Source organism: Cervus elaphus, chromosome 22 (genome assembly GCF_910594005.1).
Source record: "Cervus elaphus chromosome 22, mCerEla1.1, whole genome shotgun sequence".
Classification (NCBI taxonomy): Eukaryota; Metazoa; Chordata; class Mammalia; order Artiodactyla; family Cervidae; genus Cervus; species Cervus elaphus.
In genome coordinates, this window is record NC_057836.1 from 7,485,863 (window position 1) to 7,512,174 (window position 26,312).

At 44.8% G+C, this 26,312-nt stretch overlaps 2 protein-coding genes and 1 long non-coding RNA gene across 3 annotated transcripts in view; 2 read left to right on the forward strand and 1 right to left on the reverse strand.

Annotated features, from left to right (window-relative positions):
- ACO2 (aconitase 2) overlaps positions 1-9,381 on the reverse strand; it is a 46,387-nt gene extending 37,006 nt beyond the window's left edge. The window contains exon 1 of the mRNA XM_043880635.1: positions 9,233-9,381. Within this exon, the coding sequence (XP_043736570.1) occupies positions 9,233-9,268 (36 nt within the window). The 5' untranslated portion in view covers positions 9,269-9,381. The remainder of the gene's footprint in view (positions 1-9,232) is intronic.
- A 335-nt stretch (positions 9,382-9,716) lies between these two features.
- Positions 9,717-18,977, forward strand: PHF5A (PHD finger protein 5A). The gene is made up of 4 exons (XM_043880640.1): positions 9,717-9,851; positions 10,282-10,305; positions 10,808-10,974; positions 18,321-18,977. The coding sequence occupies exons 1-4, from the start codon at positions 9,800-9,802 to the stop codon at positions 18,408-18,410; spliced, it is 333 nt and encodes a 110-aa protein (XP_043736575.1). The 5' UTR covers positions 9,717-9,799; the 3' UTR covers positions 18,411-18,977.
- A 3,399-nt stretch (positions 18,978-22,376) lies between these two features.
- On the forward strand, positions 22,377-25,221 carry LOC122680847. The gene is made up of 3 exons (XR_006336794.1): positions 22,377-24,400; positions 24,509-24,631; positions 24,781-25,221. It is a non-coding gene; the product is annotated as an uncharacterized LOC122680847 (long non-coding RNA).
- The last annotated feature ends 1,091 nt before the right edge of the window (positions 25,222-26,312 follow it).

Below are 26,312 nucleotides of genomic sequence, written 5' to 3' on the forward strand. Positions count from 1 at the left end.
GCTCCCTAGCCCTGTCTTTTGGAACCAGATCAAATGAGCTTAGTCACTCCTCCATGCTTCAGCCCTTCAAATCACTGAAAACCATTATTGCGTCTTCTCCATTCTAAGCACTCCTATAGTATTTCCTTGCTACAAAACTCCATCCACTTGGGTAGGAGTCTCCCCTCAGGGTGACCAGAAAGCCCTCAGATCTGTTTTGGAGTAAACAGCAACAGCTGACCCACCGCTCCACGGCAGTGTCTCTTATAACCCTTGCTGAACAGAGCTCATCCTCCCTAACTGCCCTGAAGATGCAGAGGTTCAGTGACAGCAAGTGGCCTGCCCAAGGTCACATGGCTGGGGACCTGCTGAGCCGCACCCTTCTCACTATGCTACAGACAGTGTCTCCCAACCTCTGCTTAGGCTCGGCAGCCAGCTGGGCTCAGTCCTCCACAGGGGCTCAGGGGCTCTGGTGGAATCTGGCTTCTTGGTCTGACCGTGCCCTCTCCTTTGCTGGCTGAGATGAATCTCCAGGGCTCCCAGGCGTGAGGGAGGCTCTCCTGATCTTGTGCTTAACTGACACAGAACAAACTCTGAAGGAAGGACTATAACCAAAGTGGACCCACCAGGGAGTCAGGTAAGAAATAAAATGAAAAGAAACCAACAAAACTGTGAGGCAGGACCACAAAGGTTATCTTACATCACCTTCCCAACAACTGGGCCAAGTGGGACTGTAATAGGTCATTTTGTCTTCTGTTTTAAGGAGAAAACAGACTCTGACATGTGAGAAGGTAGAAACTGCACTAAAATGTAAGCTCTATGAGGGCAGAAGACTTGTCTCATTTGGTCACCACGACAGACTCAGAGCTTAGGACACAGAGAGTCCAGGGCATCAATGCTTGATGATGAGATGGATGAAGGTAGAACCGTGATTTGAACACAAGGCTCTTCATCTTGCTTTCCAATTCAAGTTGTGAGCGTCTCTGGCAGAGTCTGTGCTGAGCCTCAGTGCCGGTTCACAGAGCCAAAGCATGGGGGAGGCTGGCTGGGCCAGTCTGACCTCTGTCCACACTGTGAAGCACGCCATACGCCAGCGCTGCCTCAGGGAACGATGTGTCAGAGGGCGCTACAGCTCAGAGCAAGCAGAGAAGGTGGCTGAGCTGTCCAAACAGGTGAGGAGCGTGGTCTCTGAAGGCAGACGCTTCAGCAAGAGACAGAGAAGTCACCGGCCCCATTCTGACCAGTCAAGTGTCACTGCAGAAACACTGCGACCCCAGCGTCTAGAAACAGGAAAGGCATCCACTCTAGAGCTGGAGGGATCTGGCTCAGAACCTCAGCTCCCTTAGCTGTGGGACCTCAGACCAGATTCTTCACTTCTCTGAGCCTCTGTTTCCTTTTCTGTAAAACTGGTGTAAAATAGCAGAGATTTTGTAAGGATTAGAAACAATGTGTGTGCTAAGTCACTTCACTCGAATCTGACTCTTTGCAACTGTACAGACTGTAGCCCACCAGGCTCCGCTGTCCCCGGGATTCTCCAGGAAATAATCCTGGAGTGGGTTGCCATGCCCTCCTCCAGGGGATCTTCCTGACCCAGGAATCGAACCCACGTCTCTCACATCTCCTGCACTAACAGGCAGACCCTTTACCACTAGCACCACCTGGGAAGCCCAGAAATAATGTATTGTTTGTAAATGTAGAGGAAAAAAAAAAGTGTGGAATGATAAATACAAAATTCCTATCAGTGTTGCCTCTGGGAACCAGAAGTGGGAGAAGGAAAGAGAGCTTTTATAAACATAGTCTTCTTTAAGGAAAAAATATATAGAAAACACAGAGCTTGGCAGCTGGGTTCCTGGCAGGCATTCAATACACGTAAGCTGCTGTTCCTCATTTCTCCTGGGAGGAGATGCTGCCACTCACATACCTCCTGCCTACATGTTAAGAGAAAGAACCATGAGCTACTGTTTCTGACCATGCCCTCTGCCCCCTCCCAGCTGTCAAAGCAGGTCCCTCCCAGAGCAGGTTCCAAGCACCAGGACAGCACATCTCAGAATTGAAAAGGTCTCATCTATCCACTCATTCTGCCCCTGAATGCCTGACAGGCCCTTTCTGCCAGCAGGGAACGCACTACCACATGAGGCCACCCTTTCACCAGCAAGATGACCTCAAGGTCTCAGGAAGGGAAAGACACCTGGTTCCTCTGACCAAGACCCTCAATGGCCTTTAGCCTCACAGCTCTTAGCAACCAGCTCTTCCTGGCAGGGAAGCTTCAAGTGAGGCTCTGTCTAGGTGAGCAACGCAGGAATGCACATCAGTCAGCACCTTCCTTAAGAAGCGTCATCTCTCCACATCTCTGCTGCTTCTAACAACTGTCTCCCACTCCTGGTAGGAGAACGTCTGGCAACCCTCCTAAGACTCCAAAGCTAAACAACTCCCTCCTGTCCCTAGGCAATCAGTGAGCTTGGTTGCTATGCAACAGGAAGGCACAAAAGTGATGCAGTCCTTTTCAGAGGCTTGGAAAGGGGGCAGGGAGCCATGTCTATCCAAGACACAGCCTCTAAATGGGCTCCAAGGCAGTAGGAGTTCCTTTAAGAAGTCAGTTGATAGATTCACTCATCTGCCTAATTCTCCTTTGCTAGCGTCTGAAGCAGTGACTACAGGCACACCATGAACTGCATGTGAATTCTGAGCCCTGGTCTGGCCCCCACCGCCCATCCTGGGGCAATAGCTTCCTCTGAAAGCTCGACAGGCAGCCTGTGAGGCTGACCCACAGCTCTGGGCCCTCCCTCTCAAGCTCTGCTGGTATTTGGGGCAGGAGGCAATCACGGCCTCCAACATCTCCACATCCCAACAGGGCACAGAGCCAACCGAACTGTGTCCCCTCCATCTAGCCTACTCTGCAGAGATCCAGTTTCTACTTGCTATATTCAGGGGAGTTCTCTGGGGAAACAGTTTGACTGAAGGGTAAAAAGCCTGAGTTCTGCAGTCAAACAAGCCTGCAGTCAAAATCTGGCTCAGCTGTATACTAGTCGTGACCTTGGGCAGGCCATTTAAACAACTGGGGTCTGTTTAACTGTTTCACTTCTCCAGCCCTCCTTTCCTTGGCCACATACAAAGATTTAAAACTAGTTAATTTCTGAAACTCTGCAAGGCTAATGACACCTACATGTTAGGTTGTTGTGAAGATCAAGTGAGGGAGTGTTTGTCCAACAAGACCTAGTTCAGTGATGAGTAGAGCGGGGCTGACGGCTCAGTATCGGTATCTTCTAAATGCTGAGGGTGTGGCGGGGCAGGCTGAACACGCCAGCACTCATGCAGGTAGGACGGGCAGGCGTGGACTTAGCTCACCCAGCACGCCCCCCCCTCCTCGCTCCAGCGCAATGTATTACAGTTTCTAAGACCTGGCTTCTTCCTCACCAGCACAGAAGCTCCTTCACAGGCCAGGCCCTTTAAATAAGTTCTGTAGTTCTCTCAGTGAGTAGTGACCAACACAACAGTGACACAAATGTCCAGCTGAAGGTGCCTAGCGACAGAGCAGTGAAGGGTACGGGCTAAAGGAACTCCCGAGACCTCTTGGGTACCCCCCACAACCGGCCACAGAATTAAAGCTCCCACTCAGAAACTGTCTCAGCTCCTGCAGGGTGAAAGCAGAAACGCTCCTAACTGGGCCTAAATTCCCCCAAGGAACTTCATATTTATTGACAGAAATGCTGCAAATGTTATTCTAGAGCTCGCCTTCTCAATGCTGCCCTTCAACTTAGAAAATTAAAAAACAAGAAGCCAGTGGGTTCATTTGCTCCTCTTCTCCCAGCTCTCTCAGAGCCGTACCAAAAGGTTTTCCTGCACAAGTACTACACACCCAACATCCATGGCCATTACAGGAGGAGCAAGCAGTTTCACTAGAGCCACTCTTATTTTTCAGGCCGTACCACACCACGTGCAGGATTTTAGTTCCCGGACCAGAGACAGAACACGGGCCCACAGCAGTGAAAGCACAGAGTCTTAATCACTGGACCGCCGAGGAGTCCCAAGACTCTTTTTAAACATATGAGCTGAAGATAAATGTTGGGCAATAGAGGCTGCAGACCATCTAGAGGAGTGGAGACACAGACTAACTCTCACCAAGCACCGATATATCCTGCATCAGATTTCTCCCACTTTATACACACAGTCCCACCTAATACTCACTATCACCCAGACAGACAGAAGGTACGGTGTCCATTTTATAGATGAAGAAACTGAGGCTCCGGAACTTAACTATTTTTTCCAGGGCCACACAGCAACGTTGCTGCCTCTTCCTTTGACCAAGCTTTGCACAATGAACCCAAGAAAAAATCATTCTCCCTGCCTTTTCGGATCCACTAAAGAAAGAAGAGCTTCCATACATTCATTCTGGAACAATCTAAGGGAAAAAAAAATCTGTCCTTTGTCTCAATACTAGAAAAAGCCTATTTCTAAAATAACATTAGAAACTACTCACTAATTTCTATAGTGCATTAAGAGTTTAAAGAACCTTCCAAATGTTACCCGGTCTTCAGGACCATTCTAAAAATGGACTGTAGTCCACCTGGCTCCTCTGTCCATAGAATTCTCCAGGCAAGAATACTGGAGTGGGTTGCCATTTCCTTCTTCCGGGGATCATCCTGACCCAAAGATCGAACCTGGGTCTCTTGCATTGCAGGCAGATTCTTTACCATCTGAACCACCAGCGAAGACCAAGTGTTTAAAGAGCTTTTCAAACATTACTAGGTCTTCAGGAGCCTTCTCAATTGGAGGGTAGCTATCAACTGTCCCATTTTGCAAATGTGTAACCACAGAGCAACAGAGGGTTGAGACAGTGCTTGAAGCCACATGGTAAGAATGTTAGAGGAAGTCTCCTAAGGTTCCTGATATTCTTTGTGCTGCCTTTTTTCATTTTGTTTCTTTTTTTTGTTCGTTTCTATTTTTAAAAAATTATTTTCTTCTGGTTTTATTGATATAATTGACATAGCTGTGTAGGTTTTAAGGTGTACAGCATAATGATTTTACTTACACGATGAAATAATTGCCACATTTTAAGTGTAGTGAACATCCATCTACCTCATTTAGATATAAAATCAAATAAATGGAAAAATATCTTTTTTCCTTGTGATGAGAACTCTTAGAATTTACTCTCTTGGCAACTTTCATATATAACATACAGCAGTATTAATTATATTTACCATGTACATTACATCCCTAGTACTTAGTTATAACTATAAAACTTTGTACCTTTTAACGAATTTCATCCAATTCCCCCCTGCCCCCCTCCCCGCAAAGCAGCCTCCCTGCAGTCCCTCCCCTTCTTCATGCTGAAGGGCCCAGAGCCCACCACTGCCTTCCAAACCACATGCTGGGAAAAAAAGGGGTGTCAAAGAACACCAGGGCCAATGAAGACAAGACTGCTCCAGCACCAGTACTCATACAGCCTGAATGAGCCCTCTCAATTATAAATCAAATCCGTTCACTTCACCATTTAAAATCTTCCAGGGGATTTTCATTACACTTGGAGTAAAACCCAATTTCCTTACCAGATCCAACAGGACCCTCGCTCCTGCCACTTGCTCAGACCTTCCTCGAATCACCTCAGCCACACTGGCCTTATTTCTTATCCTCAGACCCATCTCAGGTGCTTTGCACACACTGCTCCTTCCCCTCCTACTTTGGGCTCTTCCCAAAATGCTGAAGGGCTGTCTTCTTAACATTTAAGTATCAGCTCAAATGCTACCTCTTCTGAGAAGCCGTCCCCAACCACTCCAGTCAAAAGCTAAGCCACATCCTCACCTCTGCTCTCTCAACCACACTATCCTGTATCTTCATTGTCTTACTTCACAGCTAAACTTTCTTGTCCACTTGTTTGTCTCCCCAGAACTACAATACAATCTCCACTATTCCTGCTCATTATTACTCTCTCTGTCTAAAATAGAGATAGGCACATAGTAAACATTCAATAAACATTTTAGGAACAGGCTGTTCAAAAGGCAATGGTGTGCTCCCCTCATCCTCAAGATGGTGATTCTACACCCTCTGCCCAAATTTCAGATTGGAAGTTTACTTACTCATCCGTTCATTCATTCCCTCAATTCAAATCAACAACTAACTACTGGTCACCTGAGAAGGAATCACAGTGAATAGGGAACCAGAATGATATGTTTCCCAATTCAAAGCAAGATTCTTTTTTTTAACGTGGCACTTTACAGAGGCACTTTTAACATCTGAAAATGTGTCAGCCTTGTTTGTAGTTAACAGACTCCTCAGATTTACATGCAAGAAGTTACATGACTTCCGCAAGGTCACATGGTGAGAACTCAGCATCCCAGTATCTCAAGGCAAAACCAAAGACCTAAAATGTATCTGGAAGTGCCCAACCCCTTTTATTTTCTATCCATGAATAAAAACTGGAGAGTAAATATGGCTTTTCAAAAATTTCACCTCCATTTCCTTCACTTTATTTCTATCTTTCTACCTGGTAGCAGATATCAAACAATACAACACTTTGTGGGGCACTGTTCTCTGGTTATGGACCATTAATGGTACCCTAGTTGACAGGCTGAGTCTTGATGCCAAAGGGAAGCAGTGGTACGGTACAGGTGCTGGGACCTCAGGCTTGTGAGTCAGAAAGCACCAGATTCAAACCACATCCACTAACAACTAATGATAAGGCCCTAGACAAGTTTATTTTAATTTAATGAACAAACACTCATATAGCTCTTTTAGATGCAATCAGGGTTCTAAGTACTTTGCAACTATGATTATTAGATAAATCAGATATACTATTATCCATATCTTACAGGTGAGGAAACAGGCACAGAGAGGTGAAGTAACTTGCCCAAAGCCACAGCTAATGAGTATTAGAGTCAGCATTAAAGTGAGACAGTGGGATGCCAGAATCTATGCTCTCAGCCATTACACTGTGTTTCTGCTCTACTCCTATTTCTTCATCTATAAAACAGGGCTAATAAATCTGCGCTATCTCACACAGTCACGTGAGGCTACTGGCACACAGTTAAGTTGAATGTTAGCTGCTCTTAGTGGTAGTTGTAATTGCCATCACCTTTGGTCCAGTCAAGGTTCAGTCAAGGTCTGCCCAAAATACTTCAGCTGAGAAAGATCTCCAAGATCCTCTGCAGTAGAATATGTTAGAATGTAGTGGAAGTTCCATGAGAACAGGAATTGTCTGCTCTCTCTGCTTCTCGTTATATCCGGAGCAAGCAGAGGGTACTCAGTTAATATGTGGTAAATAAACTGAATGCATGGACAGGGTTCTGTATACACAACAACTAAGGTAGTACCGTCACTTCTCAAATGTAGCTAAACATGAAAGAGGTAAAGGCACAGTTTTTAGACGACAGTGGAAGCTGGCCATTACTTAAGACAGACTGGCTATCAGCAGACAGTGTGGTATAATGCTGGTCATTCATCTTAGCTAAATGCAGAAACAAGGAGACCAAGGCTCTCAAGGTCTTGGAGTGTCTATCTGTAAAACAGGAAGTTGGACCACATGATGATCATCAACAAATATATTCTTTCTCATCACCTTGTAACAATCATTATAACAATATGAATGGAAGCTGATCACCAAGTACTCAATAAACGTTTGTCAATGAACATAATCTCCAAATGACAGATGAAGAAACTGGGATTCAGTTTACAAGTTCAAGGTCACTTGGATGGGTTAGCATATGGGTTAACATGGGGGAGTCCAGCTCTCTTCCTAGCCCACAGCCGCTAATGCTCATGCTTTCCAAGATTCTTTTTCAGTTAAAAAAATACTGTGATATCAATTCTCTATTCCAAGCTCAATAAATCTATAATAATTTACCTTATCAAATAACCTTGTATAACTTCACTAGATCATGTGACAGTAGGATCAAGAAGAAACAACTATTCCACATCGTTAACCTGGAGAATCAAAGCATCTAACGAGATAATTAGGCCAAATCCCCTGTTTCTGCCCAGAACTGAGAGACCGTAAGTATAAATAAGATAAATGATGACTTCACTTTAAATGATTTAAATTTAAGCAATGTGACTTAATAAATAACTTCTGGTAACAGAAAACTTTTTTGAGGGTACAGTACATATTCTTCAAACCTGTAAGCACAGTTGGCTACCTGATCCAAAGTAGACGCAAAAAGTTAAATGTGAAAAGTTGCATAGAATGTCCACAAGTGCTTGCTTACTTTATTTTTATTAAAATACACGCTTGACATTGCACCTTTGTGTATAACAACACCTTCCCAGGATTGTCAAGTTAGGAGTGAAAAAGCCATCTGGCAGTCACAGTCAATTTTCTAGACAGTTCATAACAGGATTGTCAAGGTCAAACTGTTGATTCTTGTACATTCCCATCTAGTAACTGAAAAGCAACGAATGTGAGCTCAAAATACTCCATTCTGGTACTCTCACAAACACAAATGTCAGCTCCAGGATCACACTCTGGCTCAAAAAGTTCTGCGGGCAGGCTGACATGAACAAAGAGAACAGCGAGGTAGTAGGGCAGATGCTAAGGCCACAGGACTTGGGTAACACTCAAAGAGAGTAGGAACTTTTACCTAGCAGTTTCATCACCTATCAAATGAGAATAATCATCCTACCAAATCACCATATGAATTAAGTGATATGAGGAGGAACTGTCTTGCAATCTGTGCGAAGGTGAGAGACTACTGTTATCATTACTAATTACTACGGCTGGGGACGGAAGGTCCCCTCGAACTCTTGGCTGTATGTTCTGCAGGATCCCCTCAAGATGGAATAGATTATAGTTTTTTTCTCCAGACTTCGGGTGTGACAACGATTGATGCACTTGGCTAGCAAGTCTCCGCTGCTGAGAGATGAGAAGTGAGGCCTTCGGGTTCTGGGCCTAGCGGGCTCAACAACCACCGCGTCCCCCCAGTCACCTTGTCCTCACCTTGAGGAAAAGGAAACGAAACCCTATGTGGGAGAAAGTGAGGTCCAGGAAAACTAGAAAGAGGTACCTCCACTCTTCACCTGGCCGCCGCTTCTTAGACCCAAGCTTCCAGCTGGGCGGGGACAAAACAGAGAGAGCTGACAGAGCCAGGGACGCCTTGACCTCGGGCGCCGGAGGAGCGAGCGTGGGTGCTGGGCCCGCCACAGGGACAGGTACACGAAAAGCCGGCCGGAGGTAGGGCCTGCCTCGTCTTGCCTCGCCCACAGCCGCAAGCACAGGAGGAGGCACCCCGCCCCCGCGAACCCAGAGGGCCCTCAGTTCGCTCACCTGCAGCCGGGACACCAGTAGGCTGTAAGGCGCCATTTTGTGCACTGACAAAGATGAGGTCGCTTGAAAGTGACGTGCCACTCAGCGTATTTAAAGCCTTCGGGCTGGGGGCGTGGCCTGACGAGAAACGCGACCTCGTGAAGGCTGTGCCTCCGCCGAGGCTCCTACTCCTGCGAGCGCCTTGGGCGGAGCTCCCGTGTGAGGACTCGAAAGGGGAGAGGACAAAAATACATAGAAACACTTAAGGAAGTAAATGCCGGGAACAGAAATGTCTTATCGAAGTGAAAATTTCACCTTTGCACTTTGCAGTTTGCCTCTTCCCTTCAAGTCCTGGAAAGGTTGTGTTTTTTTTTTTAAACTTTCAGGCACCTTCCAGGACCTGGCACCCGTTAGGACGGAAACCTGATTTTGGAATTTGATCTCGCGAGAACCAGTGGGGCTTGGTGCAAAGAGTATAAACGCTGATGGATGTCTAGAGAACCAATCACCGCGACCAAGAGGCAGGAGCAACGGAGGTTAAAGGTCGGACGGAAGTTCCCTAAGTTTCCGGTGGCTTGAGAGGGAGCTATGGCTAAACATCATCCGGACTTGATCTTTTGCCGCAAGCAGGCTGGTGTTGGTGAGGCAGCCTTCTGCCCCCGGCTGTCTGGGTGGGAATGGTATTAGGACCTGAGAGGTCCAGGGTTCTCGTCACTTGCTTAGGGTCTTGCCCGGGAGGCGCCACGTTTCCCGCCTCTCGGTTGAAAGTGTGGGAGCGCGCGGGTTTGCGGTCTCTGATGAAAAGAGGGCGGGGGCTCGCGTGCTGGGAGCCGGAGTCAGGCTGCCGGAATGGGGTTGGGAGAAATTCTCAGTTTGCACAAGACCTGTGAGGGGCTTCAGGAGGCTGTGGATTTGGTTCGGATTGAAGTTTAAGGGGATAAGATGGATAGATCCCCTCAGGGCTCACTGCAGTCCCTGCTCCTGTCCCCACCGCAAGCTCGAGGATGTTTGTTCCCTCTTCGTCAAAACTTTAATCCTAATTGTGCTTTTTACCATCTTTTATCTTGCAGCCATTGGAAGACTGTGTGAAAAGTGTGAGTGGAACACGCCTCCCCAAAGAGCCCACCTGGCCCACTCAGTTTCAGTAGAGCAAGCAAACGGGCATTTTCAGCGGTGGCACTAAGAGGGCTTTGAGTAGACGTGACCCGAAAAATGTCAACACAATGCCAGGCTGCAACTAAAGGCCACCCCCCTCACTCCAGCTTGCACGTTTTAGACACTAGGTTTTGAGAAAATCTTTAGCTTTGGACTGGAAGTAGCATGACCCCATCCCTGACATACACAAGTGTTCTGCCAATTAATTTATATAGACGTATCTACCAGGTGCTTCTCTAAGCTCTTTACCCAGTAGTTGATTAACTTTTCCTGTCTGTTGTAGAGATTGAGATGGACGCGAGGTAAGTCAGGTTTTGTGATGCCAAAGTAGAGGGTCCTCAAGTCACTGTTAGGAGACTGGTGTAGTCCCCATAGCAGGAGGAAGGCAAAGGACTTGAGGTACTTGCACGTGGGTGTAACTCCATTCTCTCCTCCTCATAGGTGATGGCAAGTGTGTGATCTGTGACTCCTATGTGCGTCCTTGCACCCTGGTGCGCATATGCGACGAGTGTAACTATGGCTCTTACCAGGGACGCTGTGTGATCTGTGGAGGCCCTGGAGTTTCAGATGCCTATTATTGTAAGGAATGCACCATCCAGGAGAAAGATGTGAGTATATATAGGAAGCTTTTCATCTGATCTTACCTTGTGTTTAGTAACACTGCCATCCACAGCAAACTGTATAGTCTCTAGATGAGTATGTTCATTTAGTCATCTAGGTTATAATTTCTTCAATGTCTGTGAGCCAAACTGGGTGTAGCCCAACAAAGGCAGTTATTTTGTATCAAGGACAAAAGTGCAAGAGAAGCAAATTTTGGTCAACACTGGCAATTTGGAAAGTCCTCTATTCCTTTGATGTCTCTCTCGTTTTTATTCACAAACAATATCCTTTTTTTTTTTTAAACTGTGCCACATAGCTTACAGGATCTTGAACCCTGGCCACGGCAGTGAAAACCCAGAATCCTAACCATTAGGCCATCAGGAAACTCCCAGTATTCTGCATTTTTAAGTCCTAGCATGGTGCATGGCGTATAATAGCCATTCAGTAATTCTCTTTATTATCATTAAGGACTGTGCGGGTGGATGTGTTGACTTCTGAATTTGGGACTATTCAAGTTTATTTCAGCTCTGAGTAGCTAGAGAATACTTTTGCTTTGATTTTTCAGAATTGCTTGGGATTCTGCTTGTGACATTTTTGCCCCTTAACATTGTATGCTGGCAATGGCAAGTTATTCAACTCCTTGAGCCAGTTTCCAGGATACAGTAGAGAGCTATAGATCTGTACCAAAAACAGGCTTTTTGGAGGAGGGGAGGACAACCCATGAATCACCTTTTATTCTTCTTACGACAATAAAACAAAGTGTGATACAGTACCAATAGGCTAATACAAGGTATCTGGTTACCTAATCTAGGATAAGACATATTTCCTTTTACAAATAGTAGATAATTTTATATATATATATATATATATGGCTTCCCTGGTTGCTCAGATGGTAAAGAATCTGCCTACAATATGAGAGACTCAGGTTCATCACAGGTTCAATCCCTGGGTCAGGAAGATTCCCCCTTTTATATAGATGTTATCTCCCTTATTCTTCAATAGCTTTGTTAATTAGGGGTTATTATTATCCCCATTTTACAGCCCCTCTCCCAACTAATAAGTGGCAAGTCCAAGCTTTCTGACTAAACCTCGTGGTGTCCTTTCATAAGTCTGATGTACCTGTGTTGAAGAGAAACAGTTCAGCCACCTCCGAATCTTTGCAGTTAGATTTTGTCTACCTGTAATAAGTGGGACATATTAGAGCAGATAAACCTATTTCTTATACCATTAAAGTCTTCTGTTATTTAGGGAGATGAGAACGGTCATAGATAAAGTACCAGAAACATAATTTTAGTTGGTGATTTGAACATTCTCTCTCTTTTGGGGGGGCGCTGCTCTGGGTCTTGTGGTGTGTAGGGTTTGTTGCTCCAAGGCATGTGGGATCTTGGTTCCCTGACCAAGGATCAAACCCATGTCCCCTGCATTGCAAGGTAGATTTTTAAACACTGGGCCACCAGGGAAGTCCCCGATTTGAACATTCTCTTACCCTAAACTCTGATTTGCATTTATCTTTGACTGTCAAATCACACCCTGCTCAATCTGACCCACCAGCTAGGTTATTCTCCCTATAGAGAAAGGACTTTGGTTTTTGTATTTGTCTCCCTTTTTCTCTAGTTTTTGGTATGCTATTGCTGTTGAGTTCGCTAAGTTGTGTCTAACTCCTTTGTGACCCTGTAGACTGTAGCCCCGCCACCAGGCTCCTCTGCCCATAGGATTTTCCAGGCAAGAATACTGGGGTGGTTGCCATTTCCTCCAGAGGATCTTCCTGAGCCAGGGATTGAACCCAGGTCTCCTGCTTGACAGGCCGATTCTTTTTACCCCTGAGCCACCTGGGAAGCCCCAGCTCTTGGTGTAGTCCCGGTACATATTGTAAGTCTGGTCCACGTCTTTGTGCTATTCCTGTAAATCATCTGTAGGAGCTCCCCCTAGAAAGTGTCTGGTACACAGTAGGTGTTGGGTGATTATAGTCTATACCATGGTGAGACAATATCAGTGAAAAAAAGTACAAGCAAGTCTTAAACTAGCTAAAACTAGCCAGAGTCTATTAAGGACAACATTTTCTTGAACTTTTCCATGACTGTAGCTAGAGTTCTTATCTGATACACTTACAACCAGAGAGTGCTTAATAAAGGTTAATTGCTGTCTGATTCGTCTGCATGTGACGTGTGACCCGATCTCTCCGGATCCTTGTGCCTCATTCTAGATGTCACCACTTCCCTTACTTCACATTATACAGGAATGTTCTGAGGATATTTGAGATGGCATCTAGCTCGCGTTTACTCAGCAATAGTTTCCAAGGAACACAAAACAGTCCAGTGACATGATCCAGCCTCTCAGCCTTACAGATCATTATATAGATTAAGTGCCCAAGACTTTCCTACACACAAATCTTCCTACAGCCAAAGGAACCCCTCTTATTGTTCTCTTCCAGCAACTTCCATAATTTATAAGGGAATTAGCCCAGTAAGCTAAGTTAGGTGTCTCTATAGTTTTTTCAAAGCCTCGAGAATACTCAGGGGTCAGGGACAACATGTGTGGGCACTGCTGCCGAAGGACCAATTTGTAGCTTCTTATAATCTGGCATCTTATTGATCTCCCTTCACCCTTGACTCCTTTTACTTAACCATTTTCCTCAACTCTCCCAACCAGATAACGAGAAAAATAGCAACTAGTATTTTTGGAGCTCTTGCTGCATGCCGGGTACTGTATTGGTCATTCTTGTCTAAAAGTTGTGCATGATACAGATGAGGAAACGAATGGCTTAAAGGCAGGTTTGGCCCAAGGTCACATGATGAATAAATGGCAGATACGGGATTAGAACCCAGGTCTCTGTAACTCTTTCTCAGCCTTTTTTTTTTGGTGGTTGTTTTTCATTATCGCCCCTCCACTAAAGGAGAAAGGTTAAAATCCAAATTAAATTTTCTTGGACCACTTGGTGGTCCAGTGGTTAAGACTTTGTGCTTCCACTGTAGGGGACACAGATTTGATCCCTGGTTGAGGAACTAAGATCTCGAATGCTGAAAAACTTTATTTACATTTTCTCTACAACAAGAGGAATTAAAGTTGGATAAGATTTTGTTGGGTAAGGGGGAGCTTCAGATCACAAACCACTGTAATGTCAACGACGTTTTCATCCTTATTGAAGATGCATCATCTAACTCAAAGCACTTACCCTAAACACTCATCGTATTTCTCTTCTCAAGGTGGTTAAGGATGCGCCTCTCTGTCTCATGCTACGTCTACCATTCTCTTCTCCCCATTTAAGTAAACAGCAGAGCAGTTAGATATATAGAAAAGATACTTGATATTTTTCAAAGGTAATTCACAAGTTAACCCTTCTCTGCAATTTCCTAAACCTTGTGAAAGTTTTGGGGTTTGCCTCCAGGAAGCTCTGTTACAAAAAACACCAAGAGTAGGAGATAGAAAGCCCAAGTTCAGGTCTTGGCTTTGCTACTAAGATACTCTGTGTGGCTTTGAGGAAATCTCACCCTGACCCCCAGCCCACAAAGGGTAGTAGTAATCCCTTTTACCTCCTGGATACATTTACTGAGAGCTTAAAGTTTCAAATAGAAAATGTGATGCCCTTGTTAAGGTCTCAAACCAGTGTACAGTCTGGTTTTTACCTTGTACCTTCATTAAACAGTTGATGGAAGAATCAGTGTTTCGTCTTCTAGTTTCTGTTAATCAAGCAGGTCTTGCCTGCTGTTGGTAATTCTTTGCTACAGATTATAAGAAATGGACATGTGGACCCATTTGCTGTAATCCTGTTTTTCTGATCTCAAAATTTGTAAATTGCTTTTTCCTGCATTTTGGTTCTGTACACATTTCCCCATGGTATGTTATATTTTGGTACATGATCAGTGTTGGTTTTTTAAGTATTACTTTAAAGTCCTGGATTTTCACCAGGTCCAGGTCCAGAGTAATTTTTGTAGCTTACTTTTGTGCCATGGAAATGGACTTGATGTTCAGCCCTCCTCGGGAAGGAAATCCATAGGCATTGAGTTCTCTTTGATGGTTGGTAATGGAGCCCACCTTAGGCTTCTCCTGGGGATGTTTTAGGGCCTTCCCAGGTGGCACTAATGGTAAAGAACCTGCCTGCCTATGCAGGAGACATAAGAGACTCAGTTCATCCATGGGTCAGAAAGATCCCCTGGAGGAGGGCCCAGCAACCCACTCCAGCATTCTTGCCTGGAGAATCTCATGGAGAGAGGAGCCTGGCAGGCTACAGTCCATGGGGTCACATAGAGTTGGACACAACTAAACTAACCTAGCATGCACACAGGGGGATGTTTTTTTTTTTTTTTCCAGGGGAATGTTTTAATGGACATATTTAGTGTAATGGAAAGAAGCACTTGGCAGTCTAGTGTCTACTTTTTTGTGCGTGAAATTTTATAAATTAAGTGGCCATGCAACATGTACATTCAATTCAAGCTGTAGCTGCCTAAAATAAAAGAAATAAAAGCTCGCTGTGCTCAGAATGGGGAACTCTGTTACCCTTTGGGAGGACTGAGAAAGACTGAAATTTGTCCTCAGGCACACAGTTGCTAAAGGAGCTCCTGGCACCAGGCAGACATATGCAGGTTTTTTTTTTTTTTTTTGGCCTTGTTTAGCACACAAAGCCTCCAAAAATTTGCGCGTGTTACAGCTCTTTGCGCTGTTCAAACTTACCTTGCAGGTTGTTTTTAATATACTCCCCAGCTTAGCTCACAAGTACTCTGTACCGTCCTTCGAGGTTTTCTTAAACATTTTCATTTTCATGGTCTCCGTTCACAGCCACATTCACAAAAGCCAGCCAGTGCACACATCCTCACTTCTCACAGTATTGTTAGAATTTGGGAACAACCACTGGACCCACAGGATATGTACAAAATAAAAATGGGAGTTTAGGCAAGAAAATAGGAGATTTATATAAGTCAGTGAGAGAGAATGCCATAAAAACCAAAGAGCTAATAATTAAAACATTGGTTTTCTGATGTTTTTTTCAGCTTTTTAATATGTGGAGTCTTATCTTCAAAAAGTATCTTATTCAGAAGCCATATGTGTGAGTGTGTTAGGTTGGACCATTATGAAATTGCTGCTATTTGTTTTGGCAATTTCTTATAATTTATTAAAGGCTGGCTATATGCCAGGTATTATTCTAAGTACATTTCTTGATTCTTAACTCTGTAAGGTAGGTTCTACCATTATAGTAATTTAATATGACTAAAAAGAGACAGAAAGGGTAGTAACTTCTCAGAATTCAGGTGGCCTGTCTCCAGAGCCTATGGTCTTAATATGAATGAGAAGAGAGCTGCATAGATTGGGGGAAGAGTCCTGCAGTCACTTGGCACCTCTCAGGACTCTCTAGAGCTCTATAAATAACAGTTTGTAAACATTGACCTCATCCAGTCATCTTGTTTTATAGTTGGATATGAATCCAGACAGAAGTGGTTTGCCCAGTCATGCAAGTCAGTGAGGCATAGTAAACCTGAACAGGCTGTCATCATACCACAAAATTTCATAGCATCCCTAAAGGGCTTAGAGCACTGTCGTGTCTAATAGCAGACTATCTTTGGTCAGGAGAGGCAGTTCTTCTGACATTTGTACCAAGATTCCCAGTACAGATTACGTGGCTTACTTGAGTGCACCTAGTACCTAGCATTGGTGGGGCTGGGCTCCCCACAGCCTGGCTCCCTCAGCACACTGAGCTCCACAGACGGTAGTTCTCAATGTAATACATGGTACTGGATTGATCAAAAAGTTCTTCGGGTTTTTCCATTACTTTTTTTTTTTTAGTTTATTTTTGGCTGTGCTGGGTCTTCACTGCTGTGCACAGGCTTTCTCGTTGCAGCAAGTGGGGCTTGCTTTTTGTTGTGGTGCATGGGCTTTTCATTGTAGTGGCTTCTCTTGTTGCAGAGCACAGGCTCTAGGTGCGGGGGATCAGTACTTGTGGTACAGGGGATTAGTTCCCACGCAGCATGTGGGTTCCTCGCAGATCAGGGATCAAACCGGTGTCCACTGCATTGCAAGGTGGGCTCTTAACCGCTGGAAGAGGCACTTAACCATGTGGCTTTGAACCACAAGGGGGGCACTTCCCCACCAGGGAAGCCCCGCAGTAACATCTTTGCAGAAAAACCTGAAGGAACTTTTTGGGCAACCTATACATGTTTTCTAGAAAATAATGAAATGTTAGTGTTAGCTTTGTGTCTTTTCAGAAATTTTTTTTACAGTGTTGGTATTAGTCCCCCAAAAGAGAAATCAGCTGAATTAGAAATAAGATATCTGAGGACTGGACTCATTCATTCATTCATTCATTCCATAGCCCAACGTCAAGCAACTACCTTTGACATGAATGTTTAATAAAATCATCAGATCTAGGAAGGCTTCTTCCAGTAGCAATTCCACCAGTTTTCCTCTCATCATCCCAAATTAACTGATGGAGCCATCATCCCTGCAAAACACAGTTTCCCAGGGGCTTCATTGAAACCACTCAAGCTCACAAAATGGCCAGGGAAGCCTGACATTACAAATCAGAGTATGGACTGTCAACAGCGATCTCTAGCACAGGAGCACTCTTCTCCCAAGACCATGTGTCAAATTAAGTGAATAAGGACACATCAAACTCAGTAGTCTCTTACGATACTTAAAATGTAAGGTACTATTTCCTAAAGTCTTCAGTTTTGTTCCCTTGGTATTCTCTCCTTTCTTGGGATAGTGAAAGAAAGCTAAAGAGCTTGATCTATAATTATTACCATTTCCTACCTCTCATTTGGAGAAAATCCTTTGAACACCTTAAAGAGTTTTATTTATTTTTTGGGTCACACATCATGTGGGATCTTAGTTCCCCAACCAGGGATCAAACCCATGCTCGATTCATTGGACACACAGAGTCTTAACTATGGGACCATCAGGGAAGTTCACCTTAAAAAGTTTTAGATTTTGCCTCCACTGTATCATATTAGCAACAGAAGTGGGTTAAGAATCCAGCATTCTAAGTGCAGACCGCTGGATAGATGGCAAATTCTAGGTGCTTAATAAATACTTGATTGATCAAATAGGATAACTGAACTGATAAGATGAATGGCTAAACCATTAATCCAAAAGTTATTTTTATCTTAGTGTGAAAGTCACTCAGTCACATCTGACTCTTTGCGGCCCCATGGACTATACAGTCTATGGAATTCTCCAGGCCAGAATATTGGAGTGGGAGCCTCGCCCTTCTCCAGAGGATCTTCCCAACCCAGGGATCAAACCCAGGCCTCCCGCATTGCAGGCAGATTCTTTACCAGCTGAGCCACAAGGGAAACCCAAATTTTTATCTTAGATGCCTTTCAATTCAAGCTCAGAGACTTTTAACAACTTTTCTGTTTTCCAGAGAGATGGTTGCCCAAAGATTGTCAATTTGGGAAGCTCTAAGACAGATCTCTTCTATGAACGCAAAAAATATGGCTTCAAGAAGAGGTGATTGGTGGGCTGCCTGTTCCTCCCCCCATCAAACTGCTGCAGCTGCCAAAAAAAATGCCTACTATTGCCAGCAGAAAGGAAGCGGAGCACAGAGCATCACCTGAATTGCCTATTAGTACAGGGCACCTTCCCACTGTTTCCTCTCACCTGGACCTGGTAGGAATGGAAGAAAGATTCTTCTCAGAGCACTCTGGCAGACTATCAGAAAAATTGATAGATGAGTTCATGGTATTCCTTAAATTCAAGAGGCAAGGATGTGTTATCCACATCAAGAATTTCTGCACACCAAAACCTTCTAAAACAGAAATAATATGTCATTTCCATCTTCTATTTGAGGAGTCGACTGTGAAGCTACCTGCAGTGAAAAGCGTGTTCTTGCAGAATCTCTGATGGCAGTTGTCCTTGATGAAATATCTGCAGTGGGGGGGGGGCCAGCAGAACAATAATTGCGGGCATTTCATCTTGTAACCTTTACCAGGTGGTGCTGGTTCATGTTATTTTTCTTCTAAAAATTGGAAACCCTTCCTCTTGCTGTTATATTAATAAAGTAGGTGTTTATTTTCTGGTAGTCAACCCCTTCCCAATTTAATTTTAACTCTAGGAATTTTAGTCACCCAGAAATTTGTGATTCAAAATAGAGGTATTGGGATTAACTTAAGCACCTTGTTCTCTTATTACTACTGCAATTCAAAACCACTCAGGCCTTTTATGATAAGTAAACCAAAGTTATTTTTAGAAACATCACTTTTTTCCTTCCTGCCCAACTTGAATTTTGAACTGAAGAGGTTGCTTCCAATAATGGTGAAGGGAGTGAGACAAAATGTATTCAAATCAATGAGTTAGAAGAACTGAACTTGGTTGGCTTTTTTTCATAAAGTGCACATATATACTCACATTAAGGATATAAGGGAGGGACCTCCCTGGTGGTCCAGTGGTTATTTCTCTGCAGGGGAGTGCAGCGGGTGTGGGTTCAGTTCCTGGTTAGGGAAGTAAGATTCCACATGCCATGCTGCTGCTGCTGCTAAGTCGCTTCAGTCGTGTCCGACTCTGTGCGACCCAATAGACAGCAGCCCACCAGGCTCCCCCGTCCCTGGGATTCTCCAGGCAAGAACACTGGAGTGGGTTGCCATTTCCTTCTCCAATGCATGAATGTGAAAAGTAAAGCGAAGTCGCTCAGTCGTGTCCGACTTCGCGACCCCGTGGACCGCAGCCTACCAGGCTCCTCCATCCATGGGATTTTCCAGGCAAGAGTACTGGAGGGGGTTGCCATTGCCTTCTCTGCACATGCCATGAGGTGCGGCCAAAAAAAAAGAGGATGTGAAGGGATGTGTGATTTAAGTAAAATCAACTTTAGATGTATCCTACCCTAACTCAACCATCTGTACTTTTTGTCTGCTAGAGGCAATAAGCAAGTTATCCGGAGGAGGCGTGTTCATAATTGGAGACTTCCAGTCAAGTAAGCCTTTAAGAGCATGAATTTGAAAGAGCTTGTGAGTCCTGCAGAATCCAGGGACCTGGCCCAAGGTCCCATTGCAACTTAGTGCAGAACCAAAGAGATGAGTCTTCTGACTTCTGTTTTGTCTTGAATTGATACTTGCTTATTTATGATGTATTGAATGTCCAAAACAGAATTTAGATAATTTCTGCCTTCAAAGAATTTAGTGATTGAGCTTAACAGAAACAGCTCAGTGCAACTCAGGGGCTGCACAAAGCAAGGGCCTAGCGAGAGGCACCTCAGGAAGGCTAGAGGAAGATCATAGCCCTAGGACTGCCATGAGGGCTCCTTTCAGTTCCTCAAACCTGCTTTCCCTCCTGCCTCTGTGCTCTTTACCTGTAAAGCTCTGTTCTGCTTCTGCTCAGCCAACTGCTCCTTGTCCTTCAGACCTTAGCTAAGTGTTTCCTTAAAGATGTTTCGTTCAGCCACCAGTCAGAGTCCCTCTGTCATACTCCCACATATCCCCATGAGCATTTTGTCTCTAGCATTTGGTAATATTGACTGTCATCTATAAGGCAGTGTTCCATGATGGCAGGAAACAAGTCTGTGTGCCCAGCATGTAGCAGGTACTCAGTGTTGAATGAATAATTGAAGTCATAGAAGCCAGGTAGTAAACTGGGCTTTCAAGGCCATATTGGAGCCTCCCAGCAGAGGGGATGGGGTCTGCTGATAATGGACATTTTTGTGGGGGAAACAGTTTGGACAGGGTGATGTGTTCGGGGAGCTCTGAGCAGTTTTAAAACATCAGGTGAGGGTTATGGTATATCAAAAGTTGTAGAGACCAGGATACTCTTCAGATTATAACTAGAATCTGTCACTGATTCTAACTAACTTTAGTTAGTAACCAACTTTAGTTTTAAAGTGTAATATTAAGTCATGTTTGTTTTACTAAACAATTTCTGAAGTTTGTTCATTGGGACTTCCCTGGCAATCCAGCGGTTAAAACTCCATGCTTCCAATGCAGGTGACTCTGGTTTGATCCCTGGTCAGGGAATGAAGATCCCACATGCCTTGAGGTATGCCCCTCCCCGCCCCCCCCAAAAAAAATTTATTAACCACCTTGGTCCATGTAACATCTTGCATCTACAAGTGTTTGAAAAAGCTACTGCTTAGTTTAAGCAAAACACCACCTTACTGTGTTCTGTGAGCTTCAGGGTGTATACCTCTAAAAGGTCTTGCAAGGGAGCTTAAATTTTAATGTCCAGTGAGATTTCCATACTGATCAGTGATAGGCAAATTCAATCTCAGCCCAGTGAATTATGCTGAATGCTGTTCCTCTGTCACCTAATTTCACAATCCCATTCTCCATTTGCTTGCTGTCTGAGGCCAAAGGATACAAGTTAAGAACCTCTGGTGGCTTAAGACACTGTGCTTCCAATGCAAAGGGCCTGGGTTCAATCCCTGGTCAGGAAACTAGGGACCAAATGCCCATGAAAGTTAAAAGTCCTTCCTACTGCAACTAAGTGCTGGAGCAGCCAAAAAAATATTTTTTAAAAAAAGACCATCTTATATAAATGGTGTTGAAGTTCAAGTCCTTAGTTATTGTCTACCTTGGACCTTAGAGTAAGTCTTTTTCAGTTTTAAAAATCAGAATAATGACAGTATTAAATTCTCTGTTGAGAAAACATTACTTACAAACTGAATTTTAACCTCTAATTGTATATAGTTCTTTGGAAAGAATTAGAATAATAATCTCAGACAACTGTATTGCCACAAAAAATCAGAATGGTCTTTTTAAAATTACTGTTTTTCTCATTTGTTGAAGTAACCACTGCTTACACAAGTCTAGTTGAAATAACTAAATTTATTATAGTCAGTCTAAGAAAGCCATTTCATTCCCCAGGTATATGATTACTGTTAAGTATTCAGTGTTTAATACATTCATTTCTAGGATCTAAAAAGGGTGAGTGTCTTGCTTCTAGCTTCTCAAATACGCTTTGTACACATACGGTAATTTAATCTCCTTTAAACATCACACTTATTACATTGCTCTTCCTCAAAAACAAAAAAAAAATAGTGTAATGAGAAATGCGTTGTCTTTTATTATCAGTCCTGTATTTGAATTCTGATCTGCTACTGATCTTTAGTGAGGCTCTGGGGGCATTTTTTTCTTATCTATTAAATAAGGACATTAATGCCTCCCACTTTGGTTTGTAAGGATTAAATTTGACCTGGTAAATGCCTGACCCTTACTGGGAAGACTTTACTTTTTTCAATGGTAATTCTTACAAAGGGTCTCTACTTCATAGATAAACATTTAAGTCCTAGCATTGAAGGTCTTCCATATAGTTCCCCCTCTTCCCTACCCCTCAGGTTTTCCTCTATTCATGAAGGGAATTCCTCACACATACCCCATCTTTTTGGCTCCCTATTTCCTTTGTTTGAAATACCATTCCACTGTCACATTATCTAGCCAACTCTGTGCCTTTTCTTTCTAAGCTCCTAACATATGAATGCTGCCAGATGCACCATACCCTACAACAATCTCTCACTTGGACTACTTTCACACCTGGTACATATGTATAATAGAAACCAAAATTTCATGAAATATTTACCGTGTGTACAGGATTTTCCAGTATTTTTCAATTTATTCTGTTCTAAAAAAAAAAACACACCTAGAAAAAGTACTCACAAATACAGGAGTCTGGGTAAGTAATATAAGTGATTAAAAGGGAGGGATGGGAGACTTTCTTGGTGGTCCAGTGGTTAATCCACCTTCCAGTTCAGGGGACACAGGTTTGATCCCTGGTCAGAGAACTAAGAGCCCAAATGCCTCGCACCACAAGTACTGAGCCCTCACTTAGAGAGCCTGTGTGCCTCAACGGAAGATCCTGTGTGCTCCAACTAAGAACCAACACAGCCAAATAAAAAAATTTTTAAGGGGAGAGATGAGACTTCCCTGGTGGTCCAATGGTTAAGACTCCACCCTTCCATTGCAGGGGGCACAGTTCAATCCCCAGTCGGGGATCATCCTGCATACCTCATGGTACAGGGTAAAAAAAAAAACATGGGAGGGATGTAAGAAGAGCAGCCCAAACATGATGGTTACTGGTATGTGGCACTGGGCCTCAGTGTCTGGGGGACAATAGGGAATCTAGGAACCTTGGAACCAGAGAGCACAGGCCCTGTCTACAGGGAACAGTCACTATTCAACTGAAACAATCGCCAGCTTGAATGCCCAGTGTTACCATATCTTTTGAATTTAGAACAAGTGACAAGACATTTTTGTATAACCTCTCAACTTTTAAGTGTTGTCCACTCATTTCAAAAATTGTAGGGGCTTCCCTGGTGGTCCAGTGATTATGAATCCACCTTGCAATGCATGGGAAACCGGTTCGATTCCTGGTCTGGGAAGATCCCACATGCCATGGAACAGCTAAGCCCGTGTGCCACAACCACTAAGCCTGAGCTCTAGAGCCAGGGAGCCACAACTACTGAAGCCTAAGCACCTTAGAGCCCATGTCCTGCAACATGAGAAGCCACTGCAGTGAGAAGTCGGAGTGCCCCGACTCACCACAAATTGAGAAAGCCAGAGCAAGGCCACAAAGACCCAGCGCAGCCAATTAAAAATAAATTTTTTTTTAATGTGTCAGTATATGCCAAGGCAATAGATCCACCAGATGTTGACCTTGGCCTGCAATTAGCAGCTTCTAAATTAAGAAAACTAACTTCCCAGGGAATGAAACTCAACTAAATCTCAAAGAGATTGTATGTCACTACATTTTGACCTGTAGTTCAAACTCTAGTTTGAACCAAGGACATAAAGGTGAAAGATTCTTTGCCTTGGAATTTTCCTGCCTTTAAAAAAAAAAAAAGGTTCCAGTTTCCATCTTTTGCCAGTTATTTAGTTCCTTATCAACTATATCACCAAATGGCCTGCCTGCCATCACCAAGGCTAAAGTGATACTTTCTTTGGACACTCTAGTTTTAGTGTCTCAGCCAAAGACAGGTTTGTTCACTTACCTCCTTTACTAGAGGTAAATGAGGTCAATAAACAGCCTATCATTTGCCCTCAGCATCCATCCAATCACTCTTCTCCAAAGTTAAATTTCTGTTGTGGCTGTCTTTGTTCCTGCCAAGTTGGAGCAGTGGATCTGAAGAATCAAATTTGTATTTTCTTGGATAACTTAAAAGAAAATACAAAATTTCTCACCCGGACATGTGTGTGTGTGAGACTGACTCACCCCTCAGTTAATTGGGGCTAATTATGACCAGCCTGACTTGTCACTACAAAACATCTGGCATAACTCGCTTACTCTCAGACAGGGGAGCTGCCTCCACCCTCTGAGCACGTGCTTACTCCTGAAGCTCACCATCTTGAAAACAAAGTGTATGTCTTTCAACCTGTGATTATTCAACATAGGAGGAGACTCTGGAATGCTTGAGTAGGAACTCAGCTCACAATTAAGCCCTGACAAGAGGAAATCACACGTTGAGGAGAGCAAAAAACGTCCACCTTACCACATGATAAATGGAGACTTCAGCAGTTAAGAATGGTGATTACCTTTTTTCCTCTCTATTTTTTTTTTTTCCTATTTATATGCTAACCCTTTACCCAGCGCTCCCACTTGCCAGGGAGGCTGAGTTTCTCAGTTTTGTTTCAGCGATATTGGTCCAGACTGGTATGTTTTCAGCATTGCAGGAGAGATTGGAATAAATGCTGGAATACGCAGAAATTCAACACCTTCTTTCCAGGGATTCACTCCTCCTTCAGCCTGCACTGAATGGTAGGAAATGTGTACCCTTTATCTGCTTACATGGACTCCACCCCTCCTTCTTGTGATACCCTAGGAGAATTCGTTTCAGCTCACTCGCCCCTTTCTCTTTCTGTCTTGTATGGTTTCCTGTTGCGGAATACACACCGAACTGAGCACAGCACATGTAGGATGCAATTTGACCAGGACTGTGACCTTTAAGAACAGCAACTATTTGAGACGGTGGCTCAGACGGTAAAGTGTCTGCCTACAATGCGGAAGACCCAGGTTCAATCTCTGGATGGGGAAGATCTCCTGGAGAAGGAAATGGCAACCCACTCCGTTATTCTTGCCTTAAAAATCCCATGGACGGAGGAGCCTGGTAGGCTACAGTCCATGGGGTTGCAAAGAGTCGGACACGACTGAGCGACTTCACTTTCTTTCACTTAACATACAGTATCAGATTTAATCCCCATACGATCTCCATTTTAAGGATTAGAAAACGTTTTGATGATGTAAAGAGATTTACTGCCATTAAATCAAGATAAAACGGTTGGTGGCAGAACTGGGATTCAAACCCACTGATTTCCACAGCGGCCTCCAATAAATGACTACAAATACCAGCATCCCTTGCAATGCCCCAATACGCAACCGCACTCTCCGCCCCCACTCCAAGGGCTGGGCTCCCAGGCTCTTCGCCCCCACTTCCCCAGTCCAAGAGGTTGGATCGAACACCCAATCAGGGGCTGCCGCTCCCTGTTCCCCACCAATGGAAAGGCTGTTGCTAACGTACCGGGTATATTTTTAGCTCTCCAGGGCTCCGGAACCCTGAGTCGGCCAAGTCTCGCTGCCCGGTTGGAACTCGCGAGGGGAGGGGAGAAGAGAGGGAGGCGGGGCGGGACGGGGGCGGGGGTGCAGGGGAGAGAAGGGGAGGGGAAGGAGGTGGAGGAGGAATAAGAAGGGGAGGGGTGGAGTAGGCTAGGCGGTGGGGGTGTGTATGTGACGCTCTGGCACTCGCTGACGCACAAGCAAGTAGTCCCTGGAGGTGCCCCAGGGGCTGAAGCGCTGAGTGTGGGGGTAGGGAGGGGGGGGGAATTTCGGGCTCAGGCTCCCTCCTGCTTTCGGTCCCCTTGGAGTTTGCCCTCCAGTCCACCGTTTCTCTACAGCGAAGAGCATTTAAAGCCGCACGTTACCGTTGCTCTCTGCCCTTGCCAAAAATAGTGATCAAGGAAAAACTGCAAACCATTCGTAGCTGGAAACTTTCGATCTCGCCACCCCACGTGGGTTTGGCGGCTGCTGTTGGGCTGGAACCGTCTGGAATGAGAATTAAGGTCGGGGGTAGGGAGGGAGTTGGGGAATGGGCGATTAAAGAAGGGATAGGAAGACTTCTCGTACAAGCTCCCAGCGGTTCCGGGCTTCATCCAGGGCAGTCCCGTCCGCCTGTGACCTCCCTGGAGGCTCAGGCCTCCCTACACACACACACTCTGCCCACCGACTCGGTGTCTCGCACAGTCACAAAGTAACCGAGTGGCCAATAGCGCCGAGCGCGCGGGTCTGGCGTGTGAGGGTCCCCGGGTTGGGCGAACCTGGGTCCGCCGCCCGAGGGACTGACTGTCGGGTGCGCGAGCCCGGTGCCTCTGGCCTTAGCAGGCGCCACCCCCACCGGCGGGGGCTGTTACTAGAAGAAATGTGGCTCGGGGTGCGGGGGGGGGGG

Bases quoted from the DNA above. Each gene is read 5' to 3' on its own strand.
- PHF5A (XM_043880640.1), top strand. From the start codon at position 9,800: ATGGCTAAACATCATCCGGACTTGATCTTTTGCCGCAAGCAGGCTGGT. The intron at 9,852-10,281 runs GTGAGGCAGCCT...TTTATCTTGCAG, and splicing joins CCGCAAGCAGGCTGGTGTTG to CCATTGGAAGACTGTGTGAA. The intron at 10,975-18,320 runs GTGAGTATATAT...TCTGTTTTCCAG, and splicing joins GCACCATCCAGGAGAAAGAT to AGAGATGGTTGCCCAAAGAT.